The sequence below is a fragment of the Myotis brandtii genome, unplaced genomic scaffold, assembly GCF_000412655.1.
Source record: "Myotis brandtii unplaced genomic scaffold, ASM41265v1 scaffold423, whole genome shotgun sequence".
Taxonomy (NCBI): Eukaryota; Metazoa; Chordata; class Mammalia; order Chiroptera; family Vespertilionidae; genus Myotis; species Myotis brandtii.
In genome coordinates, this window is record NW_005366214.1 from 3455345 (window position 1) to 3474058 (window position 18714).

Genomic DNA, 18714 nt, shown 5'->3' on the forward strand with positions numbered 1-18714 from the left:
TCCTTTTGTTAAGATATGTTCTTGTGGGATCCTAATATTATTATTAATGAATTTACATTTAAGAAATGTATCAAAATAATGAGATGCCATTTCAAGTACCAAATTAGCAAATAATTTTAAAAAATAAGATAGGCAATGTTGGTGAGGAGTAACAAGTGTACAAAACTGGTGAAAATAATAATAAATATTGGAAACAAACACCTAATACCATGACAATTTAAAAATAAATTATGGAACTATGGGATACTCATAAAAGATCACTTCATAGATATAATAATATAATGAATATTCAGTAAACATAATAAATATTTACAGCATGATTATAATTTTGAGGAAGAATACAGATTAAAAATGGAAAGGAATTGCAATAAATCAGTAGACATTATCTTTAGGCGGTAGAATAATGGGTAATTTTTCTTCTTTATAGTTTATATTTTTCAAACTTTCAGGAAAGTACATGGATTACCAGAAAAAAAGTATTAAAATTTTCATAAGTCATTAGAATGTTGAATTAGAAAAGGTAGGTTAAAAAGTGGGATGGTATATTTAGTTATTTAAAAAAAGTGGATGCACATTTTTTAAAAATCAGAAGGATATACTCAAAATACAAAAAGTAGATATTTCTGTGTGGTAACAATATGAGCAATTTTATTTTCTCCTTGTTTGCATATATGTTCTTTTAATTTTTCAATATAAAATATCTTATAGAAGTTTTAAAGAGTTAGAACGAATTTCCCAAGACTTTAATACTAGAGACTTTAGTATGTAAAGGACAAACAACTCATGAAAGAAGTACACCTAGTAAATACACATGAAGAAAAATCCAATGCAATGAAAGAAATAATGAGGCTGTTGAAATTAAACTAGTAAATTTATTTTTTATTTATTTTTTAAATGTATTTTTATTGATTTCAGGGAGGAAGAGAGAGAGAGAGATAGAAACAACAATGAGAGAAAATTGGCTGTCTCCTGCACACCCCACACTGGGATTAAAACCACAACCCAGGCATGTGGTCTGGCCAGGAATCGAACTGTGACCTCTGGGTTCATAGATGAATGCTCTACCACTGAGCCACACTGGCTGGGCACTAAAATTATTTTAGACATAAAATTTGAAGATGTAGCATAATTGGTCCTTCATATGTTGCCAGTGACTTTGTCAATGTAGTACTATCTCCTGGAAAAACATTGATAATATGTAGCAAGAACAAAGCAAATGTGGTAATTTATTCTCAAAAATAATCTTAAATATATAGAATTCTATGTGCATGAAGCTATGAATACATCATTATAGTATTAAATAGCTGGGGGAAATCCTATATATCCAACAATAGAAAAATATCGATAACAGCATACTCAATGGGATATTAAGCAGCTTTTTTAAAAAGACAATTTAGTAGCCCGGCCGATGTGGCTGCTCAATGGTTGAACATCGACCTATGAATCAGGAGGTTACAGTTCAATTCCCACTCACAAAAATTAACTCAAAATAGATTAATGACTTAAGTGTAAGATCTGAAACCATAAAACTTCTAGAAGAAAACATAGAGGGAAAGCTCCTTGATGTCTTAGCAACAATTTTTTGGATATGACACCAGAAGCACAAGCAACAAAAGCAAAATTAAGTGGGAATACATCGAACTAAAAACCTATATAGCAAAAGAAACAACAAAATGAAGAGCAATCTACAGAATGGGAGAAAATATTTGCAAACCATATATCTGACAAGGAATTAATATCCAAAATATATAAAGAACTCATACAATTCATATACAAAAATAAAAATAAAAACAATCTGATTTAAAAATGGGCAGAAAAAAATGAACATTTTTCCAAAGAAGACATACCAATAGCCAATGGGTACATGAAAAGGTGTTCAACATCACTAATCACCAGGGAAATAAGAATCAAAACACAATAAGACAACACTTCACACCTGTTAGAATAGGAATCATAAAAAAAAAACAAGAGATAAGTGTTGGCCAGGATGTGGAGAAAAGGGACCCTTGTGTACTGCTGGTGGGATTGTAAATTGGTTCAGCCACTATGGAAAATAATATGGAAGCTCCTCAAAAAACTAAAAATTGAACTACCGTATGATCCCGCAATCACACTTCTGGGCATATATCCAAAGGAAATGAAAAGATATCTGCACTCCCATGTTTATTGCAGCATTATTCACAATAGCCAAGATATGGAAACAGCCTAAGTGTCTGTCAATGGATGATGGATAAAGAAGATGTGATATATATAATGAAATATTATTGAGCCAGGAGAAAGAAGGAAACCTATTATTTGTGACAACATGGATGGACCTTAGAGGCATTATACTAAGATGAGGAAGAAAGAAAAAGACAAATATTGTATATCACTTATATGTGGAATCTAAAACATCCTAAACTCATAGAAACAGAGAAGAATGGTGATTCCTAGAGGCTGGGGGTTAGGGGGACCAAGGAGATGTTGGTCAAAGGGTACAAACTTGCAGTTAGAGATGAGTAAGTTCTAGGGGTCTAATGCACAACACTGTGATTACAGTTAACAGTACTGCATTATGTACTTGAAAGCTGCTAAGAGGCTAACTCTTAAATGCTCTCACCACAAAACACAATGATAATGATGTGACATGATGGAGGCATTAAATAACACCACTGTGGTAATCATATCTATACTAATAAAAGGGTAATATGCTAATTAGACTGACATCCATCCGGATGTCCTTCTGGACAAAGCCATGGTGGCGGGAGCCAAGGCAGAGGCTGTTAGGGGCAATCATGCCAGCAGGGGAGAGAAGTTAGGGGCAACCAGACCAGCAGGGGAGGGCAGTTGGGGGCAACCAGGCTGCCAGGGGAGGGCAGCTGGAGGCAACCAGGCTGGCAGGGGAGGGTAGTTGGTGGCGATGAGGCCGGCAGGGGAGGGCAGTTAGGGGCAATCAGGCAGGCAGAGGCGGTTAAAGGCGATCAGGCAGGCAGGGGAGCAGTTAGGGGCATCAGGCAGGCAGGTAGAGTGGTTAGGGGCAATTAGGCAGGCAGGCAGGTGAGCGGTTAGGAACCAGCGGTCCTGAATTGTGAGAGGGATGTCTGACTGCTGGTTTAAACAGGGGTCCCAGATTGGAGAGGGTGCAGGCTGGGCTAAGGGACCCCAACTGTGCACAAATTTCATGCACCGGGCCTCTAGTCCTATATAATAAAAGGGTAATATGCAAATAGACCAAACAACCAATCAAAACGTAATATGCTAAGGCTGCTCAACCACTCGCTATGATGTGCATTGATCACCAGGGGGCAGAAAGTCAACTGGTTGACCAGTCGCTATTACGTGCACTGACCACCACGGGGCAGATGCTCTGACCAGTAGGTTAGCTTGCTGCTGGGGTCCGGCCGATCGGAACTGAGTGAAATGGGCCTGACATGCCCTGGAGCCCTCCCATGGTCCCTCCCCGGCCCGATCGTGCACTGGTGGGGTCCCTCAACCTGACCTGCACCCTCTCACAATCCAGGACCCCTGAGGGGATGTTGGAGAGCCGGTTTCAGCCTGATCCCACAGGCCACTCCCCTTGGGAGGGTGCCAGGTGCAAGGCTCATGGCTGGTGAGCGCTGCTGCCACAGCGTGAGCCTCTCACAATAGGGACTGATTGGGCAGGAGCCTGCGGCAGGCACAGTGGGGCCAGGATGAGCAGGAGTGGCAGTAGAAGCTGCAGGCAGCGTTGGACTGAGGGTTTCAGCCTCATCCCTCCAGGCCACAGAGGGACTCCACCCATGCACAAATTCATGCACCAGGCCTCTACTTGCAATATATAATTGTATCAAATCAACACACTGTATACTTTAAACTTACACAATGTTATATGTCAGTTTATCTCAATTAAGAATGAATGAATGAAAGAAAGAAAATAGGAGAAAAGGTGTTCCTCTGCATGGTTTCAACCCCTAGCTTCTAACATGGACTTCATGATTCATTCACTGTGTCTCTTTTTACAACCTGATTTATGAGGAAATCCTCTCTATGTATCTTTAATGGGTACTATTGGGTGCTGACAACTTCCTCTTTAATAGGACTGGAAAAGGAGCAATAGCAGAAATAGCACTGTGAAGCCTGGCCGGTGTGGCTCAGTGGTTGACAACCTATGAACTAGTGGGTCCCAGTTTGATTCCTGATCAGGGCACATGCCTGGGTTTCAGGCTTGATCCCCAGTGTGTGTGTGCAGGAGGCAGCCAATCAATGATCCTCTTTCATCATTGATGTTTCTATGAAGGGGGAAGGAGAGGTGTGCAGGAAGTAGCCAATCGATGATTCCCTCTCATCATTGATGTTTCTATCTTTCCCTGCCTCTCTGAAATAAATAAAAAAATAAATAAATAGCACTGTGAACATAACTTTCCCTTCTCCACCCTAATTCATGTCTTTAGAAAATGCAAGTGCCAGAAACTAAAGCCTATGTACACGTATTTGTAGGTCTAATGGACTTGAAGCTGTGCTCTCTGCATTTTCATTCACATGCCCCTCAATTCCTGGTATGCAGGAGGTCCTAAGAGAGGACACATATTAACAATACAAATGATACTTGGCACGTTCATCTGCTCGCCACTCTTAAATAGGTAGTATCAGAGTGGAAACTTCAAAATATCCCTCACTGAAGAACACCTGGCAACTAAACTTCTTAAGCTGGCGAAGAGCCCAGGGCTCTGGGCCTGAAATCTCCTTCGTCTGGGACTCAATCAGACCCAGACAGTGGCAGCGCCAGGAGGAGAGGCCAGAGGAGCACCAAGGCAGATCCCGCAGTTAGTCCTGCGGTCCCTGCTGTCAGGAGGGCAGAGCAGTGAAGGGAGCACCTTAATCCTCAGGACCAGACTCTGTTCTGTTGCATAAAAATAAAGGAGCACTTTGGAATCCTGAACTTTATAATTTATACCATTATATTATACTGTATAATGTTATACTATTTCAAATCACAATTTACTCATCATAGAAGCCACATGACTGCCCACAGCACTGAACTGAGGTCTGAGATAACTTCACCCCCCCCAGCAGTAACTCAGAATCAGTCATAGCACCTCACAGATCACCTGGCTCAACAACTTCATCTCATATGTCATTAGAATCAGCAAACGGATGATGCTGATCTTAGGGATAGAGTAATGGAAATACTCCCTACTCTTGAGGAGTCACTTTGAGTTTATTGTATTTTCCAGATATTGCTTCATTTTTCTCAACATTGTGCTTCCTTTATTCACCTCTTTACCAGATTGACTTTAAATTCCTAATGTAAAAAAACTGTATTCAAAATATAATTTCTCTATCCCTGCTTGGCTGCTGGTTATTAATTATTTCTTACCCTTATTAAGTTATATTCATAATGCTGACAATAAAGGCAATACAGTAATGCTCAGTAAAGTTAGTTTACATTTCACATGCATGTCAGTCAACTGAATTTTCTTTCCAAGGGATATTTCCAAAGAACAGAAGTGATTAAACTTATAAAATACAAACCAGTAAAAAGAAATCTCAAAAAGCACACATTAAATAAATATATTTTATAAATCAAGATTTTAGATTTACCCTACTCTTAAATCTGAGAGGGAGAACAAAGAATTATCTAACAGAACTCCTGTTTTCCTACTGTGATATATAAATATACTTTCTCTTTAAGCTAACAGAATTAGAGTAAAAAGTTTTATACCTCCTAGAAAACTTGTTTGATCTGTGGATTTAATCCTGTATGATAAAAATGTTCCAACTATGAAATATAGAGTATAAATCCTAAACTATATTTCAAATGCTTTGGCATGCAGACTTTTCCCCCCCATATTTTAATGAAAACCAGATTTATTTATAAGTTGCTTTAATTTCATTCTCGAATGGAATGGAACAAGAGTATCATATGTTCTGAATTAGGATCTGACTCACATCCCATATCAATTTTGTAACTCAAATGCAAGACAACTTAATTGTGTCAATCATATTCCCCTGACAAGATCATTAAATGTTAACAGAGAGCTTCCACATTTTAACAGACGTAGATTTTTAAAATAGAAACTATTCTATGAAAAATATAGATGTCTCATAATAGTTTGGTATAAGTATTATAGCTTCTGACTTCTAATAGTAATTTTTGAAAGTGGAATATTATGAACATAAAGTTTCTTTTCAATAACATCTTTGTAAAGGTTTATGTTTCACAAAGGTACATCATATCTCACAGACAACCCAGAAAATAAGCTCACTTAAAAGATCTTAACTGGAAGTCACTGTAAGTCAAACTCTAAAATAAAAGCATATCAATATCATATTGATCTCATAGAAGAAATAGTGCTATGTAACTCTATCCAGAAATAAACTACCCTAGATAGTTAAGTAAATTACCATATCATTTGTTTCTTACTTTACAGCTTTAAGCTTTAAAGACTAATGATTTATCTGCATGCTAACCAATATAATTAGTCGTATTAATTTTTTCAAAAATTTGAAAACAAAATAAGCAAATATATATTAGATTTTAAACATTAAAGCTGTTAAATATGCAATTTTAAAACATCATAACAGAGATTATGCAAATTGGATACAGTATTTTGAAGTATATAATTTTTTAAAATATATTTTATTGATTTTTTACAGAGAGGAAGGGAGAAGGATAGAGAGCTAGAAACATCGATGAGAGAGAAACATTGATCAGCTGCCTCCCGCACACTCCCCACTGGGGATGTGCCCGCAACCAAGGTACATGCCCTTGACCGGAATCAAACCTGGGACCCTTGAGTCCGCAGACCGATGCTCTATCCACTGAGCCAAACCAGTTAGGGCTGAAGTATATAATTTTAAAAGTTCATGTGTGACATGTAAAAGTAACATTTTTATCAATTTTCTATTAATATAAGTGAGATGGGAGTTAATTTTTATTTTTTTAAACAAGCCAGAAAAAAAATTAAATGGCAACTGATTTAAACTGAAGCTATGGTAAAAGTACCACTTTTAGAGAAAGAAGACCTACGTTTTAATATCAGTTCTGTCATATTCTACCTTAATTTTATATGTATTTTTATTCTTCCTCTTTGCACAAACACATATAACAATAAAAAACTGTGAATATTGCCCTAACAGGTTTTGCTCAGTGGATAGAGCGTCAGCCTGCGGACTGAAGGGTCCTAGGTTTGATTCCGGTCAAGGGTATGTACCTTGGTTGCGGGCACATCCCCAATGCGGGGTGTGCAGGAGGCAGCTGATCGATGTTTCTAACTCTATCCCTCTCCCTTCCTCTCTGTAAAAAAATCAATAAAACATTAAAAAAAACAACACAAAAAAAAACTTGTGAATATGCCTGGCTGGTTGAGCTTCACACACACACCAAAAAAACTTGTGAATATGCCTGGCTGGTTGAGCTTCAACTTATAAACCAGGAGGTCCCAGTTCAATTCCCAGTCAGGGCACATGCCCGGGTTGCAGGCTCAATTACCAGTAGGGGGCATGCAGAAGGCAGCCGATCAATGATTCTCTCTCGTCATTGATGTTTTTATCTTTCTCTCTCTCAAATCAATAAAAAACATTTTTTAAAATGTGTATAGAAGTGACCCAATTCAGGACCAAGGAAAAGAAAGAAAACACGTGTATGACAACTATCAGGATTAACATTCAAATTTGACTCTGACCTTCCAGGCAAGCAGAACAAATAAGAAAAAATCATCTTTAATACAGACACTATTGAAATTTCTTTTCTTCTAATTCTGCATATTTACACTATGCTATCAACTTACAAAAGCACATATACGTACAATATTTTATTTAATTTTCCCAACAACTTTTTTAAGAAGGCAATATAGTACTGCCAGTATTATAGCAGGTGAAGAAACCTAAGTCTTTTATGGTGAAAAGAAGTTAAATTAATTTCCTGACGTTTCTGAATATGAAATGGGTAGGACACACACCTCCTTACTCTTGGTTTAACAGTTTTCATTTTACCTCATATTGCCTAGAGTTCTTAGCCCTGTATTATAAAAGAAATTTATCACATAGAACTTTTTGAGTAATAAAAGTTGTCTGCAATATTTTTACTGCAAGTACAAAAGTGATTTCCTCATAGCTATTTATTATAGGAATTATTTATCAAAGTAAGATCATAAAAATTAAAAGTAACTGTGTAAAGCTGTAGATAAAAAAGGTACTGGTGAGCATCAAATGTGATAATGAATGAGGAAACCTTGTGAACTAATAAAGTACTATATTAAGGCACAATATTTCTGATAATGAAACATCATTAAGAACTTTTTCCAACCACATTTTCTTGACAGTTCTTATTTAGATCTAAAGTATACCATACTTTTTATTAACCAATGTCACCCCAATAAATTTGATGAAAAAATAAAGTATACATACTTTCCTTATAAATATGTATTTACAGTTATCTAAGGAGAATTCTTTCATATAAACCAAGTTGTAAACGCTAAAAACTACATTTTGAAAACTTGCTCTTTAATCCAGATTAAGTTCAAATATTAGAGCAAAACAACCAAATACTTAAATCTAAAAGTCTGACAGGTTGTTGTTGTTGTTGTTTATAAATTATGTAAAATAACTTGATAACAAAACAATGTATTCTGTCTTTTTAAGTTTATTTTTCTCAAAATTTCTTGTTCTATGTAGTGAAAGGAAAAGTATAATTAATTTGTTTTTCCCCTATAAAAAGAAATGAGTCAACAATCTTTACAGCACAGTGTTTTTAAAATAAGGAGAAAAGGGGGTATGATGTGGTTTAGTACTGTTTATAACACTGTTAAAAAACAACCTTTGAAAATAATTTTTTAAATCATGCTTTATAATAGGAATCTCACGTATGGCTGTAACTTTATCAATATGATTTATCTTTATCATGATAGCTGGCTGAAAAGTGACAGCGGTTTTATCCACTCCATCCTTTGTTGGCCTTTACTATCAGTACTTTTAGTCTTTTTCTCCATTCCCCCATCCCAATCTTGCATATCCCCAGAAATTTCTCCTCTACCCTTCTCTAAGATCTAGCTCAAACCTGTCCTGCCCTATCCCACCCTCACAGACTGTAAGGGTTACACCTGGCCTTTCAAAGGGCTCATGGCTCAGTGCTTCATACATAATGGATCACCAATAAACGTCTGCTGAGTGTTTTCTCCTCCATGACTGCTCTGCCCCTGCCTAATATGTAAGTGTCTTGTGGGCAGGGACTACATTTGTTTTACTTCCCACTAGCTTAATAAATACTTATTGAACTAGTAAATAAGTGGACACATGTGAAGTATTTTTTCTTACCCACTATAGTCTCCAGACAAAAATTCTGAAATAGCTGCAGGAAGCTCTGTCTTAATAATTAAAAGATAAGATGACATAGCTGCAAAAAGAACAAAGAGAATTCCTGTTAGAATTCTATCATCTTTAAGATTCTATCACTTAAAGAAGAATTTATCCAGAAACACAGGTATCTATTAGGGCTATGTGGAAGATTAACTTATACTGCACTGTCCTCAAAGATACACATACACACACACACACACACACACATATATATGGAGAGAGAGAGATCTATATACTGGGAATGCAGATAAATAACTCTGTAGAGAAGAATAATTGTAAATTCATTATGTATCCTTTGCTTACATTTCAAGTTCAAGGCAAATAATTAAGCTTAAATGCTTAAGTACATAGAAACCCAGGTGATCTGGAGTCAAAATTTCAGTTTCACAGACAAATAATCTCTTTCCCCCATAGGTTAAGTATATATTGAGAAAGAGCCCTGACCAGTGTGCTTCAGTGGTTGAAGTGTCAGTCCGCGCACTGAAGGGTCATGGGTTCGATTCCAGGTCAAGGGCATGTACCTGGATTGCAGGTTCCCGGCCCTGGTTGGGTGGGTGCGGGAGTCAACCAATCGATGTGTCTCCCTCACATTGACATTTCTCTCTCTTTCTCTTCCTCCCACCCTCCCTTCCACTTGCTCATAAAAAAAAAAAAAAGGAAAAAAAAATATCTGGTAAGGATTAACCAAAAAAAAAAAAGAAAGAAAGAAAAAGAAAGGAAGAAAAAAGAGCCAACAAGAATATGTCCATGAAGAATAAAGAGTGTACATTAATTTTATTATTTATATACTAGAGGCCCAGTGCACGATTAAATCGTGCATGTGTAGGGTCCCCTAGGCCTAGCCTGCCATCAGGGCCATGTCCGCTGCCCCGCGACTCGGCAGATGCTGCTGGTGCCCCGCGACGCTCCATGGACACTGCCAGGGCCCCACAATGCTCTGTCGACGCTGCTGGCACCCGGGGGGTGGGGTATGCGGGGGACAGCGTGGAGGGAGGGCCCGAGAGGTGCTCCATGCACCTCCTGATGACTGGTCGTTTGGTCATTACAGCGTTAAGGCCCCTGGCCTTTTATAATATAGATATTTCAGGAAACACTTCACTTTCTCCCTAAACCTACAAAAACTAAGAACAAAAATGAATGCCAGGCCTTCATGGCAAAAATCTGGGGGGAAATTGATTAAAAGGTTCAAATAGTTTAAGAAGAAGAATATATATTTCTCAATCAACATATTTAAAAGTAGCTGGACTCCTGAACAATTATTATAATGCTGTGTGATCACTTAACCCTGGAGAGAAAAAAAAAGACTCTATACTACTTTGTGTATAAATTTATATGAAAAAGCAATAATTACACACACAAATATACACTCAATTTTTTAAGTAAAATAACATGTACCTATGGCAAAGTAAAATTTGGAACAGTTAAGTAAGTAACCACTTCTTTGTAATGAAAATGTACATATACACCTTTTCCAGTTTATGACTATTTGTTTTCTCCGGCAGAAGGACAGCTGTTGAAGTACAGCTTTTTCCAGGCAGCAGTAGGGTACATTTCTTCAAACTCTCCTTTACTTATGGGATTGTACAAGAAAAGGTGTTCTATATTGCTTACACTCTCATAAGGAAACACTTGCTATTAATTTGGTACAGAAGGAAGGTTTAATTTTTTCCACTCAAGGATTTGAAGTCTCTGTTTATAATACTTTATCTATTCCAAAGAATCATACACATATGGTGTGATAATAAAAATCATGAACGGAATTTTCTGAAACTGGCCTAGAGCTACTTAAATATATCTTGCCAGGAAAAAAAAAAAACAACAACCTTGAAAACAAGGAATGCAGACTTCCTACACAATGTAATTTATTATCTGCCCATCAGTCTTTCTTGCTTGGATTAATCCAACACTCCATGGATTTCTAAAGTTTCAGACATTCATCTCTTTCAGTAATTTTCTATTATTTCTTTTAGATCTTTAGCTGTAAAAAGCTTCAATGAATATGAGATCATATTTCTTTCTAATATACAATCTGTCATTCTTCCCAGAATTTCTATTAGCCTCTGGCTAATCATTTGATCACTTTTATCCTCTGTTGTAGCTTTAACTCTTTGGTTTTCAAATGGGTGTCCTATTTCATTAGATTCCAGTCTGAAGAATCATGTATATTTCAAGAAATATAAACATTTCTCTCTCAAAAAAAATCTCAGCATACAAGATATAAATATATGATAAGACAAGCAAAATACTGCTTCTTAGAGACTGCTGGTGCTTGTTTTAAGAGCTACAGAACCACAGAACTCATGACTAAGCAAGTAAAACAAAGAAAGACACTATACTTTCCACTAAATTATTTTTTTTAACTACAAGTAAACTTTCATGCAAGGACGAGCACCTTAATATATTATATATAATACAGAAAGGAAACAAGAATATACATTAAGTTAGGAAATACATCTTCATTAGATTCACATGAAAAGAACAATCAGCTCAGTAAAGTAAACTGGAAAAAATTTTACTAGCAAAGATATGATATCAATAAGAAAGTTCACATATCCATTGCTTTTTAACCAAAAGGTTCACTTGATCAAAAAGCTGCCTGTCACACCTTTTGTCTCATGTCTTCTATTAATGGCATAAGGAAGTGTTTAAAGACATCTTAGAGACAGGTCACAAGCAAGAATTTGTAAGTGATATTTGCTGACATTGATACATAGCATACACTCCTAATACAAGACACACCAATATTGTAATCTAAATTAATAGCTGTAACAGGGTCATCCATAAGTGCCATGGTTATAGGTAAGTGGTTCTGGCCTACACACTACCAAAGCCAGAATTAGTGCTAGAAGACATACCTTGATGACAGGTATTCAACCATTACAAATCATTTCGTTTCACCACATTAACTAAATAGGTATTCTTTTCTCATTCATTTTAAACATAACTAATAGAATTCATTTCATGGAAACTATCCTGGGAAGAAAATTCAAAAAATCTGTGAACCTAATCAAAACACAGAAGTTGAAAGTATTCTTTAAAAACCATGTGGGAAAAGCAACTCTTATATTAAGAAATGACTAAAATAGGGTAAAATTTGATTAGGCCATAGCAAGTGGAAAGGTATTGATATTGGTTGTCTAATCACAAAGAGAAACACATGAGTTGGCAGCATGGAGGTTGAGGGGAGCGACGTCAGAAACAGAGGAAAGGGGAAAGGGAGAAGTGTGAGAACAGCAAGCATGTTTGGTTTGGGGTGCCTAGTGTATGCTTGACTGTGTTCTAAGTGATCTCTACGTTATTTCCTCGCTTAACCTTCACCACAGACCTGAAACGCAGATATTATTTATTTCACAGACGAAGAAATGAAGGCACAAAGGAGTAACTTGCCCAAGCTAGCGATGGTGGGAGAAGCCAGTCTGGCTTGAGAAACTTGCACTTAACTACTCTGCTATGGGAAAGTGCGGGCACCAAGTGAAGAAATCCACCACAGCAAAGAAAAAGAAAGTCTATCAAGAGAACCACTCCCCAGGGCTATTCTTTTTTCTTTTATCATCAGCATTTACAATAAATTGTGTCTGAATGTTGTGTTTAACATTTGGGTTCAAAGAAATTAAAGAATTTAAACAACATAGAAAATTAATTAGAAGCTTTACTAGTAAGATCACTTATAATGTTCATTTCACATTGAAATGTATTTTCAGCATAATTCATTTCATTTTTGTGAGCTGGCTTAGTGAAGTAATTAGTACAAGATCCCTCAGACAAGCTAATGAGTTTCATGGTAGGACTCTACCTAATAGGATACTATGGATAGGACTCTGCCACTATGATTCTACTGTATCAACAACTATTGTTATAGTTCAGAAAAGGAAGTTTCCTATTTCACATGTCTGAGATATTAACACTATATTGAAATTAAAAAAAAATTAAAATGAAAACCAACCCCTCTTCCCGCAAACTTTGTACTCTTATGGACTATTTTTCCCAGGACTCCTTTATATATATATACACATACACATACACATACACACACACACACACATATATATACATACAAAAGGCCTCAGTTGGACTTTGGGTCTAAGAAATCATTAGTTTACAAAAATAATTACCTTTTTGTTAAACACTTAAAATACACATATGAAGATAAAATTACACACAGCTATTTTTAAAACAGAATTAGGTTTTCAGCACTTGGAGGAAGTTCAGCAACTTCTTAAAGGATTAGTCAGCCAGCCCTAAACAGATGTACTATGGGAGGAAATAATAACTTTGCTTATGTCTAAAAGAGGTTCAATTTTACTTCAAACATGTTTTTAGTCACAGATTGCAACTAGTTTATTATATTCAACATGTCTTTCTTATTAACCAGGTGTTTCTATTAAATGTTCAAATACCACTGAAAATCTATCCCTACTCAAAATAGTACACAAACACAATCTCTCTTTTTTAAAAAGGACTTTTTAAAAAATGCTGATGATGTATCTTTCCTCAATTGTTTTTTAAAAATATTTTTAATTGATTTTAGAGAGAAGAAGGGATGCTTTTTTTTAAAAGGACTTTTTAAAAAATGTTGATGATGTATCTTTCCTCAATTGTTTTTAAAAATATTTTAATTGATTTTAGAGAGAAGAAGGGAGAGGGAGAGAGAGAGAAACATCTATGTGAGAGAGAAATATCAATCAGTTGCCTTCTGCGCATGCACCTTGATGGGGATGGAACCTGCAACCTGGTATATGCCCTGACTGGGAGTCAGACCAGTGACCCTTCAGTGCACGAGACTCCTGATGCTCAACCAGCTGAGCCATATCAGCCAAGGCAAAGATTTTTTTTTAAAAAACTCTGACAACAATGTCATTTCCCTAATTTGTGTACAAATGAAAATCACAATATACGGAGGAACTTTTCCCCCCATAAACCTAAAAAAATTATAACTTTGTTTTACCATTATCAAGATCTTAAATTTGAATAAAAAGTGACCGGAATATTCACTATTCTAAACCCCTATAAATAAAAATTAGTACTAAGAAATGCATTACTATTAAACCTTCTTAAAGTGACATGTTACCAGTAAATATTGCTACAGGAAGTACTTGTGCAAAAGACTCCTTCCAAATTTCCTCTCTCTCCCCTAAGTGTTTCCTAGAATTTCTGAACAACATTGAGGCTCAATAAAGCTGCAGTTTGACTACAGATGATGTTACCAGCAGATGGCATTGTAACAGCGCACCCAATCCTTGTTTCCCATGAGACAATATAAACTAGTACATCTAAAAAACTTCACTATCCTACCAAAAGAAAAAAAGAAAAGGAAAAAAAAAGACCAAATAGTTTCAGAATTATCTAATATTAAATCATAAATTTGAAAAACACTGAGAATTTAAAATGTTTATAGTTCTCGACTGAAAATGACCTTATTTATACCTTTCTGTTTATGAATGAGATTTAGTAACTAGGCTGCCTGAGGAATAAAAGGGCTGCTGAGTTTCTCTTAAACTTAGATTCCCAAACTGAGGTGTTAATTGAGGCCGCTAGAATAAGGTTAGTGGGATTCGTGCCAGACTAGAGAAGCTGGATCACTCTACCTATTTCAGGAGGTCTCGGTAAGAACACTAATGCTTAGGGTTTTCCTTTCACAATATGCAGCAGTAATTCAACCTTTAATCTCCTTTAAAGGTTTGGGGCTTTAGAGAACTAAGGAAAGAATATGCTATCCATAGTGGTCCTTCACATTTTTAAGAGCAAAATAAGAATTTAACATACGCCTAGGAGCCACTCACCTTTCCACATTTTGAGTTGGGCAAGATATGAAACCAGTAATAACATCAATTAACTTTTATCACGTACTTGTAAGAGTTCATAGTTAATAGACTTTCTCTAGCTTGACTAACGATGATTTGGGGTTTACCGTTTGATTTGCGGGGATATTTTAGCCTTCCGGGTGGTCTATCTCAGGAGTTCAAATGAATTGAAACCATGTAACTACTTACCTTGGTTCTTAAGAAAAGAACTGCATTATGCAACACAGTTAGAGGAACTATGTGGAAAGTACCTATACTTATTTGCTATTACAGCTCTTAATCCTTTTACTAGTAGTATACTAAATTCAAACTCTAAGCCAGAGTTCTCTTGCCCATAACAGCATTAAATATGAAAACTTCCAGGCGCTTTTCTGACTTTGTGTCCCAACAGCGATGACTCTCGGCAAACACCACTCAGGCTCCTGAGGAAATGGGCAGCGGGGGGGCTATCTCAGGCTCTAATTCATTAGTGTTGGGAAGAGATCAGGAATTGCTTTTCAGTAGTATTTTACTCTATGGCTCTCCATTTTCCAAAGGCAAGGGTTCCAATAACCTTAGAATAAAAGCACTAAGTTTAGTGAGTCACATTTTTTTCTATCATAAAGTTTAGAGATTATTCAAAAACAGATTTTTTCCACAAAATCTGTTAGGACACATTAGTGCCCAATAACATACTTGGTGCCTGATTGGTCTTGGGGGAAACAAGATTTTCTGTAAAGTTCTGAAAGGAGATTCTTTCCTAAAGAAACTATATGTTCACTAATATATTCTGTGGTCTTCTCTTCCCAGTTGATTAACTTTCTTTTCCTCCTAAAGGAGTATCACGCCAGGTCAATGACTTTTCCTTCTTGTTCTCCATGTCTTATGCCTTCCTTTCTTCCTATAATGAGTCTTACTTACTAAATGCCTACTATGTGCTAGATACTAAGGATGTAAGTCAATGAGCAAGTTACCTAGAGTTATGGAATCTGGAGATGTAGGGAATAAACTGGGTCTTCATTTTGCTGGTAAGGGTCTCTCTGTTCCATTTACCTCATAGATTCATCCGGGGCATAGAATCCCAAGAAAACTGAGACATGTTTAAATGTTACAAAGAATAAAAGAGTCAGGCAGCATTAATCTAAGACATAATTACCTAATCTGAAAACAGATTTCAAAATACCTTATTTTCTATTTCACATAAGATCTAACTTTCCTCAATACATTTGACCTTTTAATGTTTAAATAATTCTAAATTACAAATCATTCAACGGGCTTTCAAGTCTCTTTATATCATTTATATAATATATAAAATTGTCTCTTTGAGGCAAAATCTTAGGCTTTTAAGTAGAACTTTTTTTTTAACTGTCTCATTCACTCAACAAATATTATTTATTGAGTTCCTTTACCAGAAACTAGGTCAGGTTATGAAAACACATAGTTCCTGTCCCCAAGGAGATTTTAAAATCCTCGACATTTAATCTTTTCACAGCTTTTCAAACATTTACTATATCATAGCAGAAAGAATTAAGGCTTTAGAATAGACAGACAGAGTGGGGTTTGAGTCCTGGCTTGATTAAGGGGTAAAGGTAAGCAAGTTACTTATACCCCCTGAGCACTGATCTCTGCCTCTATAAAACAAGGGTCAGATCATCTACCTTGAAGAGTTGCGGTAAGTATAATTAAAGTGACTAGTGGAACGCTTGACCGAGGTAGAAGCTATTATATTATTTTTCAGTTCTAAACAATCACTGCAAAAACTCAGACCATTTATACTAACAGGCTATAACAGAACATCCTATCTTTCAAAAAAAATGCTATCTGAATTATATTATATGCAGATAGGCATGGAAGAAGTATACAAATTCAATCTGATGCTACACACTTTGTAAGTATTCAATGAATTTCTAATTAATAACAAAAAAATCCACTTTGTAGAAATAACATTAAATAAGTCATATGCACAACATATTAAAGATCCTCCTAAATAAGTTTTTCTTCTCACGCGACTGAAAGGTCCCAGGTTCGATTCCGGTCAAGGGCATGTACCTGGGTTGCGGGCACATCCCCAGTAGGAGATGTGCAGGAGGCAGCTGATCGATGTTCCTCTCTCATCGATGTTTCTAACTCTCTATCTCTCTCCCTTCCTCTCTGTAGAAAATCAATAAAATATATTTTTAAAAAAAAATCCTCCTAAATAAGTTTTTCTTCTCACGCGTATATGGTCTAGCTCTAGCTGCTTAGGACTTACACTGACCCAGCGTATATCAATCGAGGAACTACTTCTTAAGGCTGGAGTTTCTAGTCATTAACCTCCAAGGCTCAACAGCTCCCCTAAAGTTCCAAGAACTGAGATTCCCCTTTTCTGACAAGAAATAGCATCTATGAAAGCTTTTAGACCAATAGTTGCTGATTTGTTAAAAATACCTAACAAAACACCAAATTATTTTTTTAAGTAAGAATCTTTTCTTTTTTTTCTTTTATTTATTATTTTTTTAAATAAATCTTTATTGTTCAGATTATTATAGTTGTTCCTCTTTTTCCCCCCATAGCTCCCCTCCACCTGGTTCCCATCCCACCCCCTGCCCTTACCCCTCTCACTGTCCTCATCCATAGGTGTATGATTTTTATCTAGTCTCTTCCTGCACCCCCCACACCCCCTTCCCCCTGAGAAGTGTCAGTCCACTCCCTTTCTATGCCCCTGATTCTATTATATTCACCAGTTTATTCTGTTCGTCAGATTTTTTATTCACTTGATTTTTAGATTCACTTGTTGATAGTTATGTATTTATTGCCACTTTGTTGTTCATAATTTTTATTTTTACCTTTTTCTTCTTCTTCCTCTTCTGTAGGGTGTGGCTATAGGGTTAAGCCTCGGACAGACTGTTGGCAAAGCCACAAACAAGTCCCAGCTTAGAGGGCACAGTCCTCTTAGCATAATTAGGCTTGACCTTATGAAGCTTCCTAGATCCTTCCTAGGTAGCTAATAGGCTGTGGGAGGTGCAGCAAGTGCTGCCAAAACAAGTGAAACTCACAAGAACATTGTAACTATGGTGACCACTACCTTGTTTACCTCTGGCTATAAAATAAAGGCTCAGCTTGCCTCTGGAACGCTCTCTGTGGCCTCAGCCAGGCACAGGAAGATCCACCTAGACCAGGGGTGGGCAAACTTTTTGACTCGAGGGCCACAATGGGTTCTTAAACTGGACCGGAGGGCCGGAACAAAAGCATGGATGGAGTGTTTGTGTGAACTAATATAAATTCAAAGTAAACATCATTACATAAAAGGGTACAGTCTTTTTTTTTTTTTTAGTTTTATTCATTTCAAACGGGCCGGATCCGGCCCGCGGGCCGTAGTTTGCCCATGGCTGACCTAGACCCAGCTTATTCTCTTTATCTGTCATTTCTCCATCCTTCATCACTCTCACTCAGGCTTCTGGAACCCCTGGCCGAGCTGGCTCAGCACACTCTTCTTAAAGAATACCCTTCAGCATTTCATATAATACTGGTTTGGCGGTGATGAACTCCTTTAGCTTTTCCTTATCTGTGAAGCTCTTTATCTGACCTTCAATTCTAAATGATAGCTTTGCTGGGTAGAGTAATCTTGGTTATAGGTTCT

The 18714-nt window shown here is 36.6% G+C and overlaps 1 protein-coding gene across 1 annotated transcript in view; it reads right to left on the reverse strand.

Moving 5' to 3' along the window:
* The window catches only part of SLC38A6 (solute carrier family 38, member 6), a 68258-nt gene that overhangs the window by 17405 nt on the left and 32139 nt on the right, over positions 1-18714 (reverse strand). The window contains exon 6 of the mRNA XM_005874048.2: positions 9274-9352. Coding sequence (XP_005874110.1) covers positions 9274-9352 — 79 coding nt within the window. The remainder of the gene's footprint in view (positions 1-9273; positions 9353-18714) is intronic.